The following is a 15074-nucleotide window of genomic DNA, read 5'->3' on the forward strand; positions in this document are numbered from 1 at the left end:
AGTACTACATATAAGCTTCTATACCCCAGACACTTCTGTAACTGAATGATGAAAAGACACAAGTTTTGATTAGGTAGAGGAGGATGTTTCTTTAAATGTGTTAGGATGTGCCAGCTTCTGGGTATTGTACTTAATATGCAGCTTGAATGAAACCAAAGTACTGACTTGACAAACACACTTGGGATAAGTGCTTTGTGGAGAATGGCTGCTCACATCTGCACAGGGATCAAAATAGGGTTCTTGCATGTCACATCCTTTTCCATAAATGTTCTTCTATTCAGCTTTTTGTAACTGTGTCAGTTTGAGAAGTTTTCCAGTGACTGTCTTGAGTGGACTTAGATCTTGACCCTGCCATTTATGCTTTCCCCCAAGTGCACATCGCTGGTTTGATATCATCATCTTGGCTATGTTGGCAAGTTATGGTGTTGAGTGATAACCATATTTCCTAATTTTAAGCCCCCACCCCTTTCCTTCCATATTTGTGGATGCATACTTTTAACCTGGGTTGTTTCAATGATGTCCTTCATAGCACATCCCTGCAGATAGCCCCCAGCTTGTGCTGACAGCTGTCGGACAGTGCATCGAGGTGGAAGGCAGACCATAAAGATTTCAAGTCACCTTCACTGTCAGAGCCTGCTGTTGTGGAGCTACAGTAAGGTTTTTCTTGATGAAGAAAAGTAATGTCATTATATATCAGTTATATGTCTTACATTAAGTGCCATTTGGGTTTGAACTTAATGTGCTCTTAATTTGCATTTTTGTTGTGGGGTTACCACACATTCTGAAGTAGAATTAATGGGGTTTATGAGCTTGTACTGTTGCCTTTTCTGCTCTGTTCTCCTGTCGTTTTGCAAGCATCTCCTCCATTCTTAAAGCCCTGTACAGGAAGGCAGCCTGCTAAGCAGGACTTCCTCTTGTTTACTGAACACTTATTTCACTTTTTTTAAAAAAGCTTTTCAAGGTGTACTGCTTCATGAGAGCGAAGGCTTTTGTACCACCCTTAATTATGTATTCATGGTGGGTTTACTTTTCATCTTAATTCTTTTTTTGAGCAAAATTTCTGTTCATAGAATCACAGAATCATTAAGGTTGGAAAAGATCTCTAAGATCATCAAGTCCAATCATTTGGAGTTCTGGGATTCTTTACCCTTTCTGCTACATGTTAAAATAAATTAAAAGCTGGGAGTGGACTGTTGGCTAGATTTAAAGTGAAAATACTTATTGTTCCTAAAGTTCTAGGAAATTATGCAACATTCAGAACAGTAGCAAAACAGTCTCCTTGTAGTGCTTAAAATTAGAATTTTGACACATAAAAGAGGGATGTGAGCGGTCTTCAGTGACTGTGTTGTGGAACAATTAAAGTATAATTACTTTGTTATTAGAGTGGAAATTTCTTGAAATTTCAAGATCTGAAATGTAAATTGTGCCACTTGGCATTGGCTTCAAAGCTTGAGTGAGCTGAAGGGGTCAGTGTGGAACTGGCTTGTCCTGTCTCTCCCTTTTCCTTAAGAAGGATCTTAGCTTTGCAGTGGCAGCTTTGACAGATGTGTCTCTAAATTCTGTAGTGGCTCTTCATGGAGCAGAGGGGAAGGAACTAGCATTGCCTAGCTTGTATTTTTAGATATGCCTTACTACTCCAAACAGCAGTGTGGAACTGAATGGCTACTGGACGTGTTCAGTAAATAACAAATTCTCTTGAATTTACCAGGGTATATTACAAGATCATTATAGCGAAACAACTCTTCCCCCAGCCCCACGTTATAGTACTTAACTCCATGAGTGTTGCTGCTATTTGGTCCTTACTGAAAGAGTTGTCCTTACAGAGAATAAAGTGGCTGACTCGGTGTCCCCGTGGAATATAAGAGGTGCTGGCATCTCTGCCCTCAGCTCTTGGGTTGTATTGCAGCTCTGCAGGTGCTTTGTAGAGCTACCTGCAGCTCTTCTGCTAAAGGGGAGTATCGAGGCCTGTGCAATTGTATGTGGATGCATAAGCTTAAAACAAGCTTTTTGAGGATAGGCTACAGATGACTCCTCAAAGTCTGTCTTGCAGGAAAGAGCTGGTTAAGTTTTTGACAGTTCAAATTGAGATGTTCTATCCGATTTATCACTTGGAATTGAATGTGGTGTAGTATCTGTTAAACCATCTGGCAGTTAATTACTTCCTGACTGCTGTAATAAAGAGAGGAGTCAAACCACATGCCATGTTCATATGCATTAACCTTAAGATAGGCTTTTCCTGCTTTGTGGTCTTTTCTCTTTCTCTGTACAACCAGTTATTATTGAAGTGTGTTATCCCATACCGTGACTTTTGCCCTACAAATGCTTACTGTAAACAGCTTCCTCTGAAGGTGCCAGTTTTATTTAAGACATGTCTGTCCGTGTTATTTTATGTGAAGTGACAGCAAAAGGTTATTTTTAATACAGTTTGTTGTTTTCTGACTTGGACCACAAGGCATGGAATAACTTCATTTCATTCTTTACTTGCAACCCATAATTTGAACATCTGAACATCTTGACTTCGAGTCTTTCTGAATAGATGGATTTCTTTTATTAGTAAAATGTTTTCATTTGGAGGTTCAACAAAATGTAGTTCATGCCCTTGTGTTGAGCAATTTTTCTGAAATCTGAAAATCAACTTATACCAGACTTCAGTGCTTGCAGAGCTGATGCACCTCATGTCAGACCTTGGAGAAGCTCTGTGCTTGATAAGTACTGAAAATTTGTCAGGAAAGTCTAACCTCATTAGGTGTGAACAAGTAGCAGAGTTGGTGAGTGTGTACAAGGAAATGCAGTCCAAACCTTCAGCAAGGTGGCTGGTGTCCTCTTAATGTTCTCAGCCTGGCGAGTTGCTGCTGGCCTTGGCTCTGCTGTGCTCCTTGCCATGTGGAAGGAAAGAAAGCAAAAGACCTGTGATTTCTAGTTCAGAGATTGTGGAAAACCTTTCCCTGCTGAGGCATCCATAAAAGGTACTTAGAGAAAAAAACATGCGTTTTGTCAGTGGGTTTAAATTTTTCTGCATGACCTTGTTGGTAGAAAATTCTGACTACCCAAGTGAGTTACAGCAAGTCATGTTAGTGCATAAGTGTCTTAGTGCCAGAAACGTGTGTAGAGAAACGAACGGTCTTGTGTTACTCATGTGACTGATGTGATCCTAACTGTGCATGTGTGGGGAACAGGTTGGCAGGCTTACTTAGACAGCTTCAGCATCTCAGGCATCCAGTTGTCTGCTGAGAGCTGTTAACGTGAACCTCTGACATGTGGCTTGGTGCTCAGGGTGATCCTTTGGAGGGCTTCCTGCTCCCTCTGAGTATTGGCTGAGGGATGCCTCTTTGCTAGGCTGTGGAATATGCACTGGTGGCCTACAAGCACAGGGTTTCTTGCTGGAGTAGGTGAAACTCTTCATTAACAACTGCTGTGTTCTGCAGAATTGAGGATCATCTTTGTAGTTTGTCTTGAGAATAATGCATTGAGTTTGTGGGAGGATAGTTCTGTGAATGCTTCAGCTGTAAGGCAAGATGATAGGTGTGTTTTTAGTTCTTGAAAATACCAGTGGATATTATCAGCAGATGTCACAGTTGTGGATGATGAATATTGTCTAATTCACAACACTTGGGAATTCCGTCTCCTTCCTCTGAATGCTGAATTATCTTAGCTGGGGTGTGACATCTGTTGGGGTGTTAGATAGAAAGCTGTTGCCTTGTGTCACTGAGACTTGACATGTTTAGGTGTAAGTTCTCTTCAGGCTCTGTCCCGTGGTTTCTGTATTGTTGAGGTGGTTTCATATCTCAAGTCTGTATTTGTTAGTTTCTGAGATCCTTGTTGTTTCTGGATTTACCTCTTTACATAGAAGAGGATACTTCACCCAGTCTTAAAAGAAGCATGAAAGAACTCAGAAGGTGGCTGTGGACAGTAAATCAGCAAGCCTCTTTATTTATGAACGTATCTCCTGTTCCTGTTAGTGGCATTTAGTGGCATTTGAGCTATAAATCAATCTACTGATGTTTTAGTTACATCACTGTTTGAGAACAGTGAAACTGTTCACTGCCCTGGTGTCAGTAGGGCATTTGTGGTCTGTGTAGAGACTCGTGTAATTCTAATGTTGACTAATGATATTATTGGATTATAGAGTTATTAAAGGGTACCAATATTTTGATTTTTGAGTTGGTGGTTATCATCAGGAATGGACACAGTCATAGCATTGTTTAGGTTGGAAAAGACCTTTAAAGAACATCAGGTCCAACCATTAACCTAACTCTACCAAGTCCAGCGCTAAACCATGTATGGGCCATACCCATTCTGCAGTATCTTATCAAGGAGTACTTTTGGGGTTTGATATTTTTTCTTGGTCAAAATACACCGCTTTCTACAGACTTGCAGATCTTGAGTTAAATAAGTACCTAGGGAAAGGTGAAAGTGAGTTACCTGAGTGGACAAAAGGTTCCTTTACGAGACTGTCTTGTGTGGAAATTTGAAGATTGGTCTAATTTCTCTCTTCTGTTGTGTCTACTATTGCAGGTTATTAGAAGATAACTATTTCTGTAAGCAAATTGTTACAAATGGTTCCTGCTTTTTTGTTTTGCTTTCTTTTTCAATTCCAAGGCAACTTCAGAGTGAGAGGAATGCGGGGGGGGCGGGGGGGGAATCTTATGGCCTTCAGATTTCTGGATGTTGGAGTTTCTTTTGCCTGAAGAGATCCACTTGATTCTGAAAGCTCTCTAATGTCGTGTCTCAGTGCACCTTGTTATAGCTTCAACTTGCAACACTGGTCAGGGCAGAGTTCTTGATACCGTCCCTTATCCCAGTTATGTTCTCTTGGACTCTTTTCCTTCCATTTTCAGTCACTTTCAGATGCTGCTCTCAATTTAGAGGTGTCCAAGTGACAGTCTGGCTGGCATACAAGTCTTCAGACAAGAAGGAAGTTGCCTTTTGTATCCACTGAACTTTTGAGATGTTTATCATGATAGAATTGGATGTTCTTGATGAAAGTCAGCAAGCTATCATCTTAGCTACTGGGTCTCATTGGCCAAGATACTTGATGTCATACTGCAAAATGACAATGTACTTTTCTTGTTTAGTCTGTCCTATCTGCCTTAGCTTTTACCAGCTTCACCTCTTTTTCCACGCCCAAGAGTCTTTCAGTAGGTGTTGCTACCTGTCGTTAGGAAGGTGAGACCATTTGACTTGACTTAAATTTTAAATGGAACCTCAATGAGACCATGTCTGTATCTGATGATTTTTATCAATTTTAGGTAGTGATCTTGAATTCTTGCATCTCTCAGTTGAAACACTGTTGTTTCAGTGGTATGTATTTAAAAACTGTTCTTCCTCGGATGTGCAGAGGTTCTGTGACATTTCTCTTCGCCTCCTCGCAAAGGCCTACAGAAAGCCTGTTCACTTTTGAGAACAGGCTGTGATTTGTCCAATTAAATCAACAGTGCCCCTTTCTCTTAAAGGAACTTATAATAAAAATTACCTGACCCAAACTGAACTGTTTCTCTTCCATCTTTCTTCATAGCCATGGTATTGCTGGAAGAATAGAGCTTTGGCAAATTCATTTGCATCCACTGTTTTATTTTGGGGGGAAAAAAAATGAGCAAACCAGTGAAAGTATTACAAGTTTTTAGCCTTTAAATACCTCCTGTTTCAAAGCTTTCTCATGGTCAGGTTCCTAGGATTGTGAGTTGAGCAGTGTGTCTGATCAGAAACACCACCTGTGGACTACCAGAACTGCTGCTGGTGAAGTAGACTTACATTTTGAAAGCATTTAAAGTTTGGACTTGGTCTTTATTCTCTTTGTAGATGCTCCTCTACACATAGCCCTAAGGAGTACCCCATATAGAGGTGAAAAAATAGAAAAGAGAAGAACTTCAACTCCTGTAAGTGCATTAAATAGTCACCGACATTCTGTTAGAGAGCAAACCAGGAGCCGCATAGTGCGATCCCTGCGGAAGCCTCGAGGAGGAGGAGTTGGAAATGGTATGGCTCTTTAGCTTAACCTGGGAAGTTAACCTTGGAGAGGTCTTGGAGAAGCTTTAAGTGCTGTAAGGAACCAGTGTTACTGATGGACAGTATTCTGTATACCTTCTCTCAGAGGGTGGAGTTTTTAAATGAGTATCCGGTATAAAATGTAAGCAGTGTTTTTTCACTGTTTCTTTGCAGTAGTTCCAAATGAAGACTCACTGTAGGGAATTTTGTAAGTTTTCTTGTTGTATATGTATTGGGGTTTATTCTTCCCAGTTAGAGGATGATATTTTGAAGATGCAAAAAGTACTAAAGTACTTAAGGACATGAAAAGATTGTTGCTTTTTTTTTTTTTTTTTTTTGCTTGTTTGATGTGTCTTAATTCTGTTAAACTCTTGGTTGTCCAAAGCATTACATACTTTTAAGTAAACCTGAACTTGTTGACATACCTAAACTTAATAAAGTGGAGGGGGGAAAAAGAGGGAGGTGGTGGGGCAAGGTGACGTTGTATGGGGTTTTTTTGTAGTTTTTTTAATAGCATTTCACTACTTCTGATAGTCAACACTCCTTGATACTAAAGATCTTTGAACAACTCTACTTCACAGCTTTGACTGTTCAGTGGTGTAGTGTAAACCCTGTTTATACTGGAACTTACTATACTACAGATAGGTAACAGCTATGCTGGAGGATGGGGTTCTTCTGCTGGCCTTTTGCCTGATACAGAACGATATTCTCATCAATGGGCAGAGCACCTCCTCTCTGCTGCCACATCACACACCAGAGAGCCAAAGTGATGGACAACCAGAGGGACGAACTAGTCCATGCACTCACCCACAGCATATTGTGTGAAGAAGGGAGTGAGCTGAGCGAGGAACCGTGCTGTGGGAGATGGAATCAGCCAGATGGGTCCAGTTGTGTAATAGTTTCTCAAAGAGAGACTCATGATCTTGCCCCACCGTCCTGGGAACTCCACTTGCTTTGAAGAGTCAGGGGGCCCTTTCGATGGCCACAGTCCTCACACAGAACATCCACTGTGTAGGCAGGCCTCCCAACCCCACTGCAAGTGGAGTAATTTCTGATAGGGGGGGCTTCTTGCCCCATCCCCAAGTTAATGTGGAAGGTGGGGGCACCTGTTGGTGGTCTTCTCATCAGTTGCCACCCCAGGCTGACCCTGGGTGAAAACCAGTCAGGAGGGGCTTTCTTGCCTGGTTGTGTACATCATCCATGTGGCAACCCTCATTCAGGGCTGGGGGTTTAAACCTCAGCACTTCGGGGGGGGAGAGGGGGTGGTGTATATGTGTATATAATGCATATATTTAATGATTTTTAATATATAAATAATTTCCGGCATAACTCCAGATTTACTACATCACTGCTTTCCTTCAGATACGTCATGAGAGTTTGAGTCATGATGGTATGGAAAACAGAATAGTCTAAGTACAGATTTTTTTTTTTTCTATCTGTTACATGTGTGTTGTTCTGGAGAAGGGCTTGAGAAGGTCATTGTACTTGCCTGGTATTCTGAGGTCACAGTAGTCAGTACTTACCACCTCTGCTTCCTTCCCTTGTGGGAAGGTTTCAGTGGGATCCATTAGTGTGTCTTCATTGGGCTGACTCAGTGGGACATTTCTTTCTTGAGGGTGTGGTGTGTAGAGATTAGGATAAAGTTTCACAGTGGTGGTGGAGGATGTGACAGTACTCATCCTGGCCCTCACTAGTCTCTCTGCTGTTCAAGGAAATGGGGAGGGCTTAGGTATCTTTGGTTTTGCCAAAAACCTATTTTTAAAAATGTAGTTGTTTTGTGGTTAATTTTTTGGATTATATAAATAAGTTTATTTTCTCTCTCATCACATGAATCTGTGAGGATAAATAGATACCCAGCCTAGGTAGCCTCCCTCGCTGGTCTTTTTTTTGGTGAGAATTTGTTAGACTTGAGTGCTTAGAACAAATAACTTGAGACAAAAACATTTTTCAATACTGGGCTTTTTTGAGAATGCCTTTTATAGTACTCATTCTCTGCAGTTTATTCATATTTTAATTTTTTTGAGGGGGGGGGGAACCTGCACTAACTGTTATGTAGTTAAGCTAGCTGTAGGCAGAAATCTGCAGATACTTGATTTTTCACATTTTTAAAAGATACTGTGTAGAACAAAGTGACAATTTTTTTGCCCTATTTATCACAGATATGCTACTTCAGTTGCTACTCTGGTCTCAGATACCTTCAAGCAGATCAGACTGTGCAAATTTCAATTCCTAAGTGAAAAGATGCAAAATTTTCATACCTGTTTTGGCCTTAGTTATTTTCTTTGCCCTTTTGAAAGAACAGAATGGCAGAACTTAATTGTGTCCCTGTGAGCAGGGAGAGGACAACGGTACCCCGAGGGTGCTGGCCGCTGCAGGACTAGGAGATTGAGGGTGAAGGAAGTTGGAAGCTCCATACTGATACTTCAATATGAATCTCTTTTTCCTTTCCTCTTTCTCTTTTAACCCTCCCCAGGGAATGGTAGTGGGGGTGATGGCATTTCCCTGTACGCTGCCGGTCGCAGTGCGGCTGAAGGGCACGTGGCTGATGGGGCAGACTGCCACCACTGTCAGAGCTCGGGGCTGCTGGCAGTGCACAGTTCCAGCAGCCATCACTAGTGACCTGCCAGAGGAGGAGCAGGAGTGGCAGAGTAGCAGGAGGTGTTTAAGGACTAAGGATAGGGCCATACAGAGCTCAAGACTCTAATGAGGAGGAGCTAAAGAGCATGTCTTCTGTGTGCTCACTGCAGCTGATAAAACAGGGCTGAGATTTCCAGTTTCTCAGGCTGAACTGTTTGTACCATAAATATGTAGCCTTAGATTGTGAACTGGGGAGTTTACTATTAGCATGAAAGAGGTGATGTTAATACACTGGTATTGGTGGTTTGCATCATGAGTGCTTACAGACTAGCTAGGGTTCTTCAATGTTTTGTGTAGAAGATTTCTTATCATGTGGAGTGTCTTTAGGTACTTGGATATAAATAATCTGAAATAGGTTTCTAAATGGGATGGTAAGTGTCTTAACCATGTAAGCACTGAGAGCAGAACCATTTTGAGATGCACAGTATCCTTCCATAATATATTTTAAGATTGCACCTATAATCTTGTGTGAGTCAGGATAATATACTTAAGGAGCTGTGTAGGTGTCTACAAATTCTGTTGCAGAGTCGTGAATCTGAAAGACAAGAGATGTAAGCAAACTCTGGGGTATGGAAAGGAGGATTATCTTCCCTTAGGGTTGTACTTCATGGCAAGTGCTCTGGAAGCATGCTTTGAGGATGGACTTGATTGAAAGATATTAGCCAATCATTCAGAAATGATGTGGTGTTTTTTTCATTCTCACAAAAATAGAATGGAGAACGGATGGTGAGAGAGTAACAGTTAAAGCTAAGAGTTGTCACTCCATTTTCAATGAACAAGAAGTATTTGACTGAGGAACTGTACTAGAATTGGGGGGCTTGCAGTTTTGTTCTTGTCAGATGTCTATCCCAATGCTATCAAAATGTTCAGCCGTAAGTTAGAAAATGAATATAAGAAATTCCCCATTCTCTGAAGCACATAAATAGTAAATGGGCATTGGTGTACAGTTGATTTCTCCCACATGCTTTTATAATTTTTTTCTAGGACAATGAAACTAGGACTTAAAACAGACCATTCTAATTACAAGAGCTGGGAATTCTTAATAAGTTTTATCTTTTTTTTCAGTAAACTGGCCCTGATTGCAAAACAAACAAACAAAACACCATGGAGGTTTTTAAGAAAATTAGTATATATGTGTATATATCTTAAAAATTAAGTTGGAGTGTTGTCTGATTTCAGCTATTAAGGAACATGAGAAGAACAAAGAAAGAAAATCCAAAGACTTTGGAAGGTCCAAGTCAAAGAAAAAGAAAAAAAAGAAAAGGAGAATGAAGCCTGGTAAAGCTCTTTTTTCTGCCGTAGAGGAAGACTGCTTCATTATTTTGTGTTGCATGTTACTCAGTTCCATGCTCCTGAGAGCAAGCATTGCAGATAAGACTGCTTTCTTCACTACCTTTTAGTTCTGATATTAAGTGGTTAATGTTAAATTGTGATTGGAAAGGTAATTTATTTCCTGGTTGAGATGGATCATCAATGCTGAATGATGGCTTACAGTAGTGCTTGTAATGGCACAGAATAAATCTCACTCCAAAATGGGTATGTTGATCTTTAAATCTGGCTTTTCACTAGCAAGTGTACTTGTATGCCAGCTTTACCCAGCTAAACAGGTGCTTGATTTGTTACTAAGTACCCTGTGTACTAGATGTTCTCTGTTACGTGAGTTAGTTTTGGGGCTTCTGCGTCAAGGATGGAGTTTGGAGATGTTGATGGGTCCTCTTCTTCTGCTGTTAACATTGTTGTTTCTTATATCTTCTCTTGATACGGGATTTCAGAGGCTGTGACAATGAGATATGTTAAACCTGTTGCATCCTAATTTTTTTTTTTCTGAAAGATCTCTCTCTCCTCCTGGAGAGATGAAGTAAAAGCTTGATTTAAAATCTGTACTCGTCCTCTGTCCATCTGTTGTGTCTCATAAGATGCTATCCCACCTTCATTTATAGGATTATAGTAGGCACATGGTTTCTCTCTGGATTTCATCTACAGATGCTTGGAAATGCTTTCCTTGCCCACTTTACATGTGGAACTTCATAGGTAGGCCCAGGTGTTACTAGGAATTGAATTGTTTGCTTCTGAAAATGGCAATCCATTCTGAAAGATTTCTTTAGTGAAATGTTTACAAAACAAGCATGGCAACATCATCTGACATTGATGGATGCTTGGGATCATTAATGTAGCACTTTTCAATCTGGCATACAGAACTTGTTAAATTAGAGTGCCTTATGGGGCAGTTTCTGAGATCAGGAAAGAAAATCCTGTGCCTTTTTGTTTGCTGCTGTGAAGAGATAAGGCAACCTGCCAGAGAATCACTCTGGCTGGAAAGGACCTCCAGGATCATCAAGTCTGACCACCATCCCAACATCTCCCTATCCACCGGACCCCCTCAAGTGCTACATGTACTCGTTTTTTGAACCCCTCCAGGGATGGTGACTCCACCACCTCCCTGTGCAGCCCCTTCCAGTGCCTGACCACTCTCTCAGGGAAGAAATTCTTCCTAATGACAAATCGAAACCTCCCCTGGCGCAACTTGAGGCCATTTGCTCTCATCAGTAATTTTGGAGAACAGACCAACACCAGCCTCACTACAACCTCCTTTTTATGTATTCTTCATGAGAAGAGTAGAGGGGAAGAAAGAAACACAGGCAGACTGACTCTGAATTGTACTGAAACAAATAATTTTAGTGAGCTTCTGATTATATGATGCCCTCAAATATAATGATAATATCATTTGTGAACTGCAATAGTTGCACAAATAGCACCCACAAACTGCTTGTTTGTCTGTCCTTGGGTTTTAAGACATTGCTTGCCTTTTTTTGATGTTGCTGATATGGTTCATTAATCCAGCAACTTTGAAGGTTTTCTCCAGGTCACTGACTGGAGGGTGCTGCTTGTGGCCACAGACAGCCTCGATTTATATATGGTCCAGGATGTGATGAATGGGTACTTCAGAGGAACTGTTTTAGGGGTTTACTACACATGTTTGGGGCTTTTCTTTCCCACCCATGCATTCTGTTCTGTACAGACACTAGGAAAACAAGAGGAGAGATGCTTTCTGTCCATTTTGTAGCCTGTGAGATCAGGGAGTGTGCGTAGCACATGGGAGTAGATGTGGGATGTGAGGGAGAAGTCTCCAGCTGGTGTAGAAGTGCCTGTAATGCCAAAGTGTTTCTTGACATATTCACCCTGAAGAACAGTGAGATCTAAGCAGCCAGTCATTTCATCCTCTCTTAGGTAGGCATGAAGGGTGACTGAGTTGTGTAAGACTGTTCTGGTACGAACAATAGCTTTCTTCTCACTAGGCTTGTAAGTTTTTCAGCAGCATAGTTAGGTGCTAGAGGCCTAGCATATTGAAGTGGAAATCTCTCAGTGAATTATACATGCCTGCTATGGATATGTTTTCTTCCATGTTTTTTTTTTTTTTTCTTCTGTCAAGTTTTCTTGACCACAGATTTCTAAAAATGACACTTCTTACAATTTTGCAGAATACTCTGGCAGTGAAGAAAACACAGATGTCTCGCAGGAGCTTTCTCCTGAAAAATCAGTTGTCACAAAATGCATTTCTTCAAATAAATCTGCCCACCCAAGCACTCTGCTACACTGCTCTGATTCTGGACAGCACAGAGGAAAATCAAAACCAAACGGTAAGATGAGTCTTCTCAATGGTTTACCAGTTCTGTTTTTTTATTACCAGTAAATGTGTGAGCTGTACCAATGTATGTAACAGCTGCTAATCACGATGGAAATTACACTATTTTTATACAGGATGTGTCTATTTCCTATCCCTTGCCTGAAGAAGTTGAACCCAGCTCATTTGCCAGAGCTTACAGTTGCTGTTTTTTGTTTTGACTTTAGCTTCGCAGAAGCTTTAAGATTGTTGCTCATATTTCAGGCACTCAAACTTACTTTGCACTTTTGTGCAGCACCTTATTAACTATAATAGCAATCTTCAGACTTCAGTAGTTAAACTGTTAATTTTTCCAAAGGTTTCTATGAAGTAGTAATAACTCAGTGTCAAAAATAGAGGCTATGCAAGTTTTACACAGTATTTGGTTGAGACACCACTGGATGTACTTGTGTAGTTGTGCAGGTATGACAGCAAGATACATTACAGTGACTTCCTGAGCTTCGTTTTGCCAGTGACTAGGTGTAGCATGAATGACACAGCCAGTAGGAAGACAAAGCAGTAACTGGACTGTATTGAGTATAGTAAAGAGATTTCCATGGACAGTCACCGGGGGTACAGATCAGTCAATCAGTTCATAGGCAATCAACATCGACCCCAACGATGACACCGCACGGCCGGCAACGGGCAGAACAGACGAGGAACTGAGGTTCCCCATTGAAGGAATGGGGAACAGCCAAGTCAACAGATTAAGCACATAAAGGTGGCCACGTGGTCATCTCTCACCCTCCTAGCCCATGTTTACAAAGGTCCAAGCTGACCAGGGCCCAGCTCCGGGAGAGTCAGGAGATCCTTCCCCAACCAGGCAGCTCTGTGAAATGCATCCCCCCCACAGACAGACACTCCTCCCTTCCTGCAAGTGGTCCCAGCTTTTATCCCCCAGCAGAGCCCTGACCTTTGTCAGCTCCCTGCGGGACCCCTGGGGCTCATTTCCCTTCTGGCTCTCCCTGCAGGGCCGGCCGCACCCTGGGGGGAAGCTCTAAGGCAAACTCACCCCTCTGGATGAAGGGCTGTGGGAACCACCCATATGGCAACCTTAACTTGGGGCTCGGGGTTCAAACCCCAGCATTTCCGTACTTCATCAACTAGAGACTAAATGAAAATGATTGTTTCTGAAACAAGATTAAATTCTGTGTTGACACTGAATGTTTCTGTAATGGAGACAGTACTTTGTGAGATCAAATGGTTCATTAGACAGAACCCTGTGACCTGTTTTTGAGAGCTCTACACATAAAGTATGAAGCCGCAATTCTATACAAATTGCAGAAACCAGTATGAATTCTATTTGAATTTATAAATCTGGTTTTGGTTATTATAATTCTCTAAAGAGACTTTCTGCCTTTGGTCTGTGGCACTGTGTGCTGAGCCTGCATTTTTAATGTCAAAAGTTGGAATATTTGAAGGAACTATTAATGAGTATATAAAACTTCATTATGTGGTAACCAATCAATTTGATGTTTGTTGAAGGTTACAACATAGCATAGTAACACTGTGATGTTCCTTAAATTACACACTGAACTCATGCTTTTAGGAATGTATGTCTGCATACTTGGGATGAAATCTTGAGTGTTACTTGACATTTCTGTAATCACTTTGGATTTTATCTAACTCCTTTTTATACAGAGGATGACACCCTGAGTGAGTCATCTATGGATAGCTTGCTTTGGAGTGATGATGACTGCAGTCAGGATGTCGATGTAACCACGAACCCTGATGAGGAAGTTGAAGAAAGTGACTTTGAGATTGTTCGGTGTGTTTGTGAAGTAAAAGAAGAAAATGACTTCATGATTCAGGTATGAAGTGAAGGGTGACTGCACATTTCAGTGGTAACAGTGTATGGTCTCAGTGGAAAGGCTGTTGTAGAAACATGCAAAGCTGTGTTCTGTACATGAAATAAACTGTTGTTGACCTCTGAAATCACAAGTATTTCTAAGGTAACCTGTGAGGGCGAGCAGCTGCTATGATAGGAAGGAAACTTTGCTTTTTGATAATTATTTTTTTTTTTTTTTTTAATCTAAGGAAATTGGGAGAAGAGGGACAATTCTATACAAGCCAATAACATTTGGCTTGTCCCTTGTGGATTTGCATTTTTCTGAAATTCAGAACACCTTCTAGATTTATAGAATAGGTATTTAGTCAGTGGCTTTTTGTCTGGCTTCTTTGCATCCCTGTGGTTCTGAGCATGTTCAGAACCTTGCCATCAGATGGTGGTGCCCTTGCACTTCTCTGCCCTAGCAGGAAGCTTGTCTTTAACATATCAACCTCTAGGTGGGGTGAACAAAAGAAATTAATTACTTGGAGTCTTTTGTTTTGAAGCAGAGCTACATTCACCCATTCTGACGCTTTTCTTTGTAGTTTGTAAATTCAAAGTTCCTAATCTACATAAGGCCATCTGTCCATTCTCCACGCATGTACTTTTTTAAACCAACTTTATAGAATATGGTTTCCAGCCAAAGCAGTGTCTTATTACCTTTCCCACTTAAAACTCTTGATAAAAGCCTCTTTGGAACTGTCTTGGCTGCTTGCTTTCACTTATTGAGCTGTTTGTAAATTGTCAGGAAACCATTCTGCACATAGCTGCTCTGAGTCATTCCAGTCCCCATTCATTTCAAATAGTGGTCAAACACATGAAATGAAAAACTTCTTCAGCATTTTTTTGCAGTAGTCCCTTTTGCAGCTGCTGATTATGTGAGCTGCCTGGTCCCCTTTGGTAATTCCCCCTAAGCCTTAGAAGAAGCATACACAGGGGCTTAAAGTGTGTGTGGCTCTCGAA

The 15074-nt window shown here is 41.1% G+C and overlaps 1 protein-coding gene across 1 annotated transcript in view; it reads left to right on the forward strand.

The window, feature by feature from the left end:
- Positions 1 to 15074, forward strand: part of PHF20 (PHD finger protein 20) — a 53130-nt gene that overhangs the window by 23883 nt on the left and 14173 nt on the right. The window contains exons 10-12 of the mRNA XM_008949104.1: positions 9802 to 9900; positions 12102 to 12260; positions 13925 to 14094. Of these exons, the coding sequence (XP_008947352.1) occupies positions 9802 to 9900; positions 12102 to 12260; positions 13925 to 14094 (428 nt within the window). The remainder of the gene's footprint in view (positions 1 to 9801; positions 9901 to 12101; positions 12261 to 13924; positions 14095 to 15074) is intronic.

This window comes from Merops nubicus, unplaced genomic scaffold (assembly GCF_000691845.1).
Source record: "Merops nubicus isolate BGI_N331 unplaced genomic scaffold, ASM69184v1 scaffold21071, whole genome shotgun sequence".
In the NCBI taxonomy this organism is placed as follows: domain Eukaryota; kingdom Metazoa; phylum Chordata; class Aves; order Coraciiformes; family Meropidae; genus Merops; species Merops nubicus.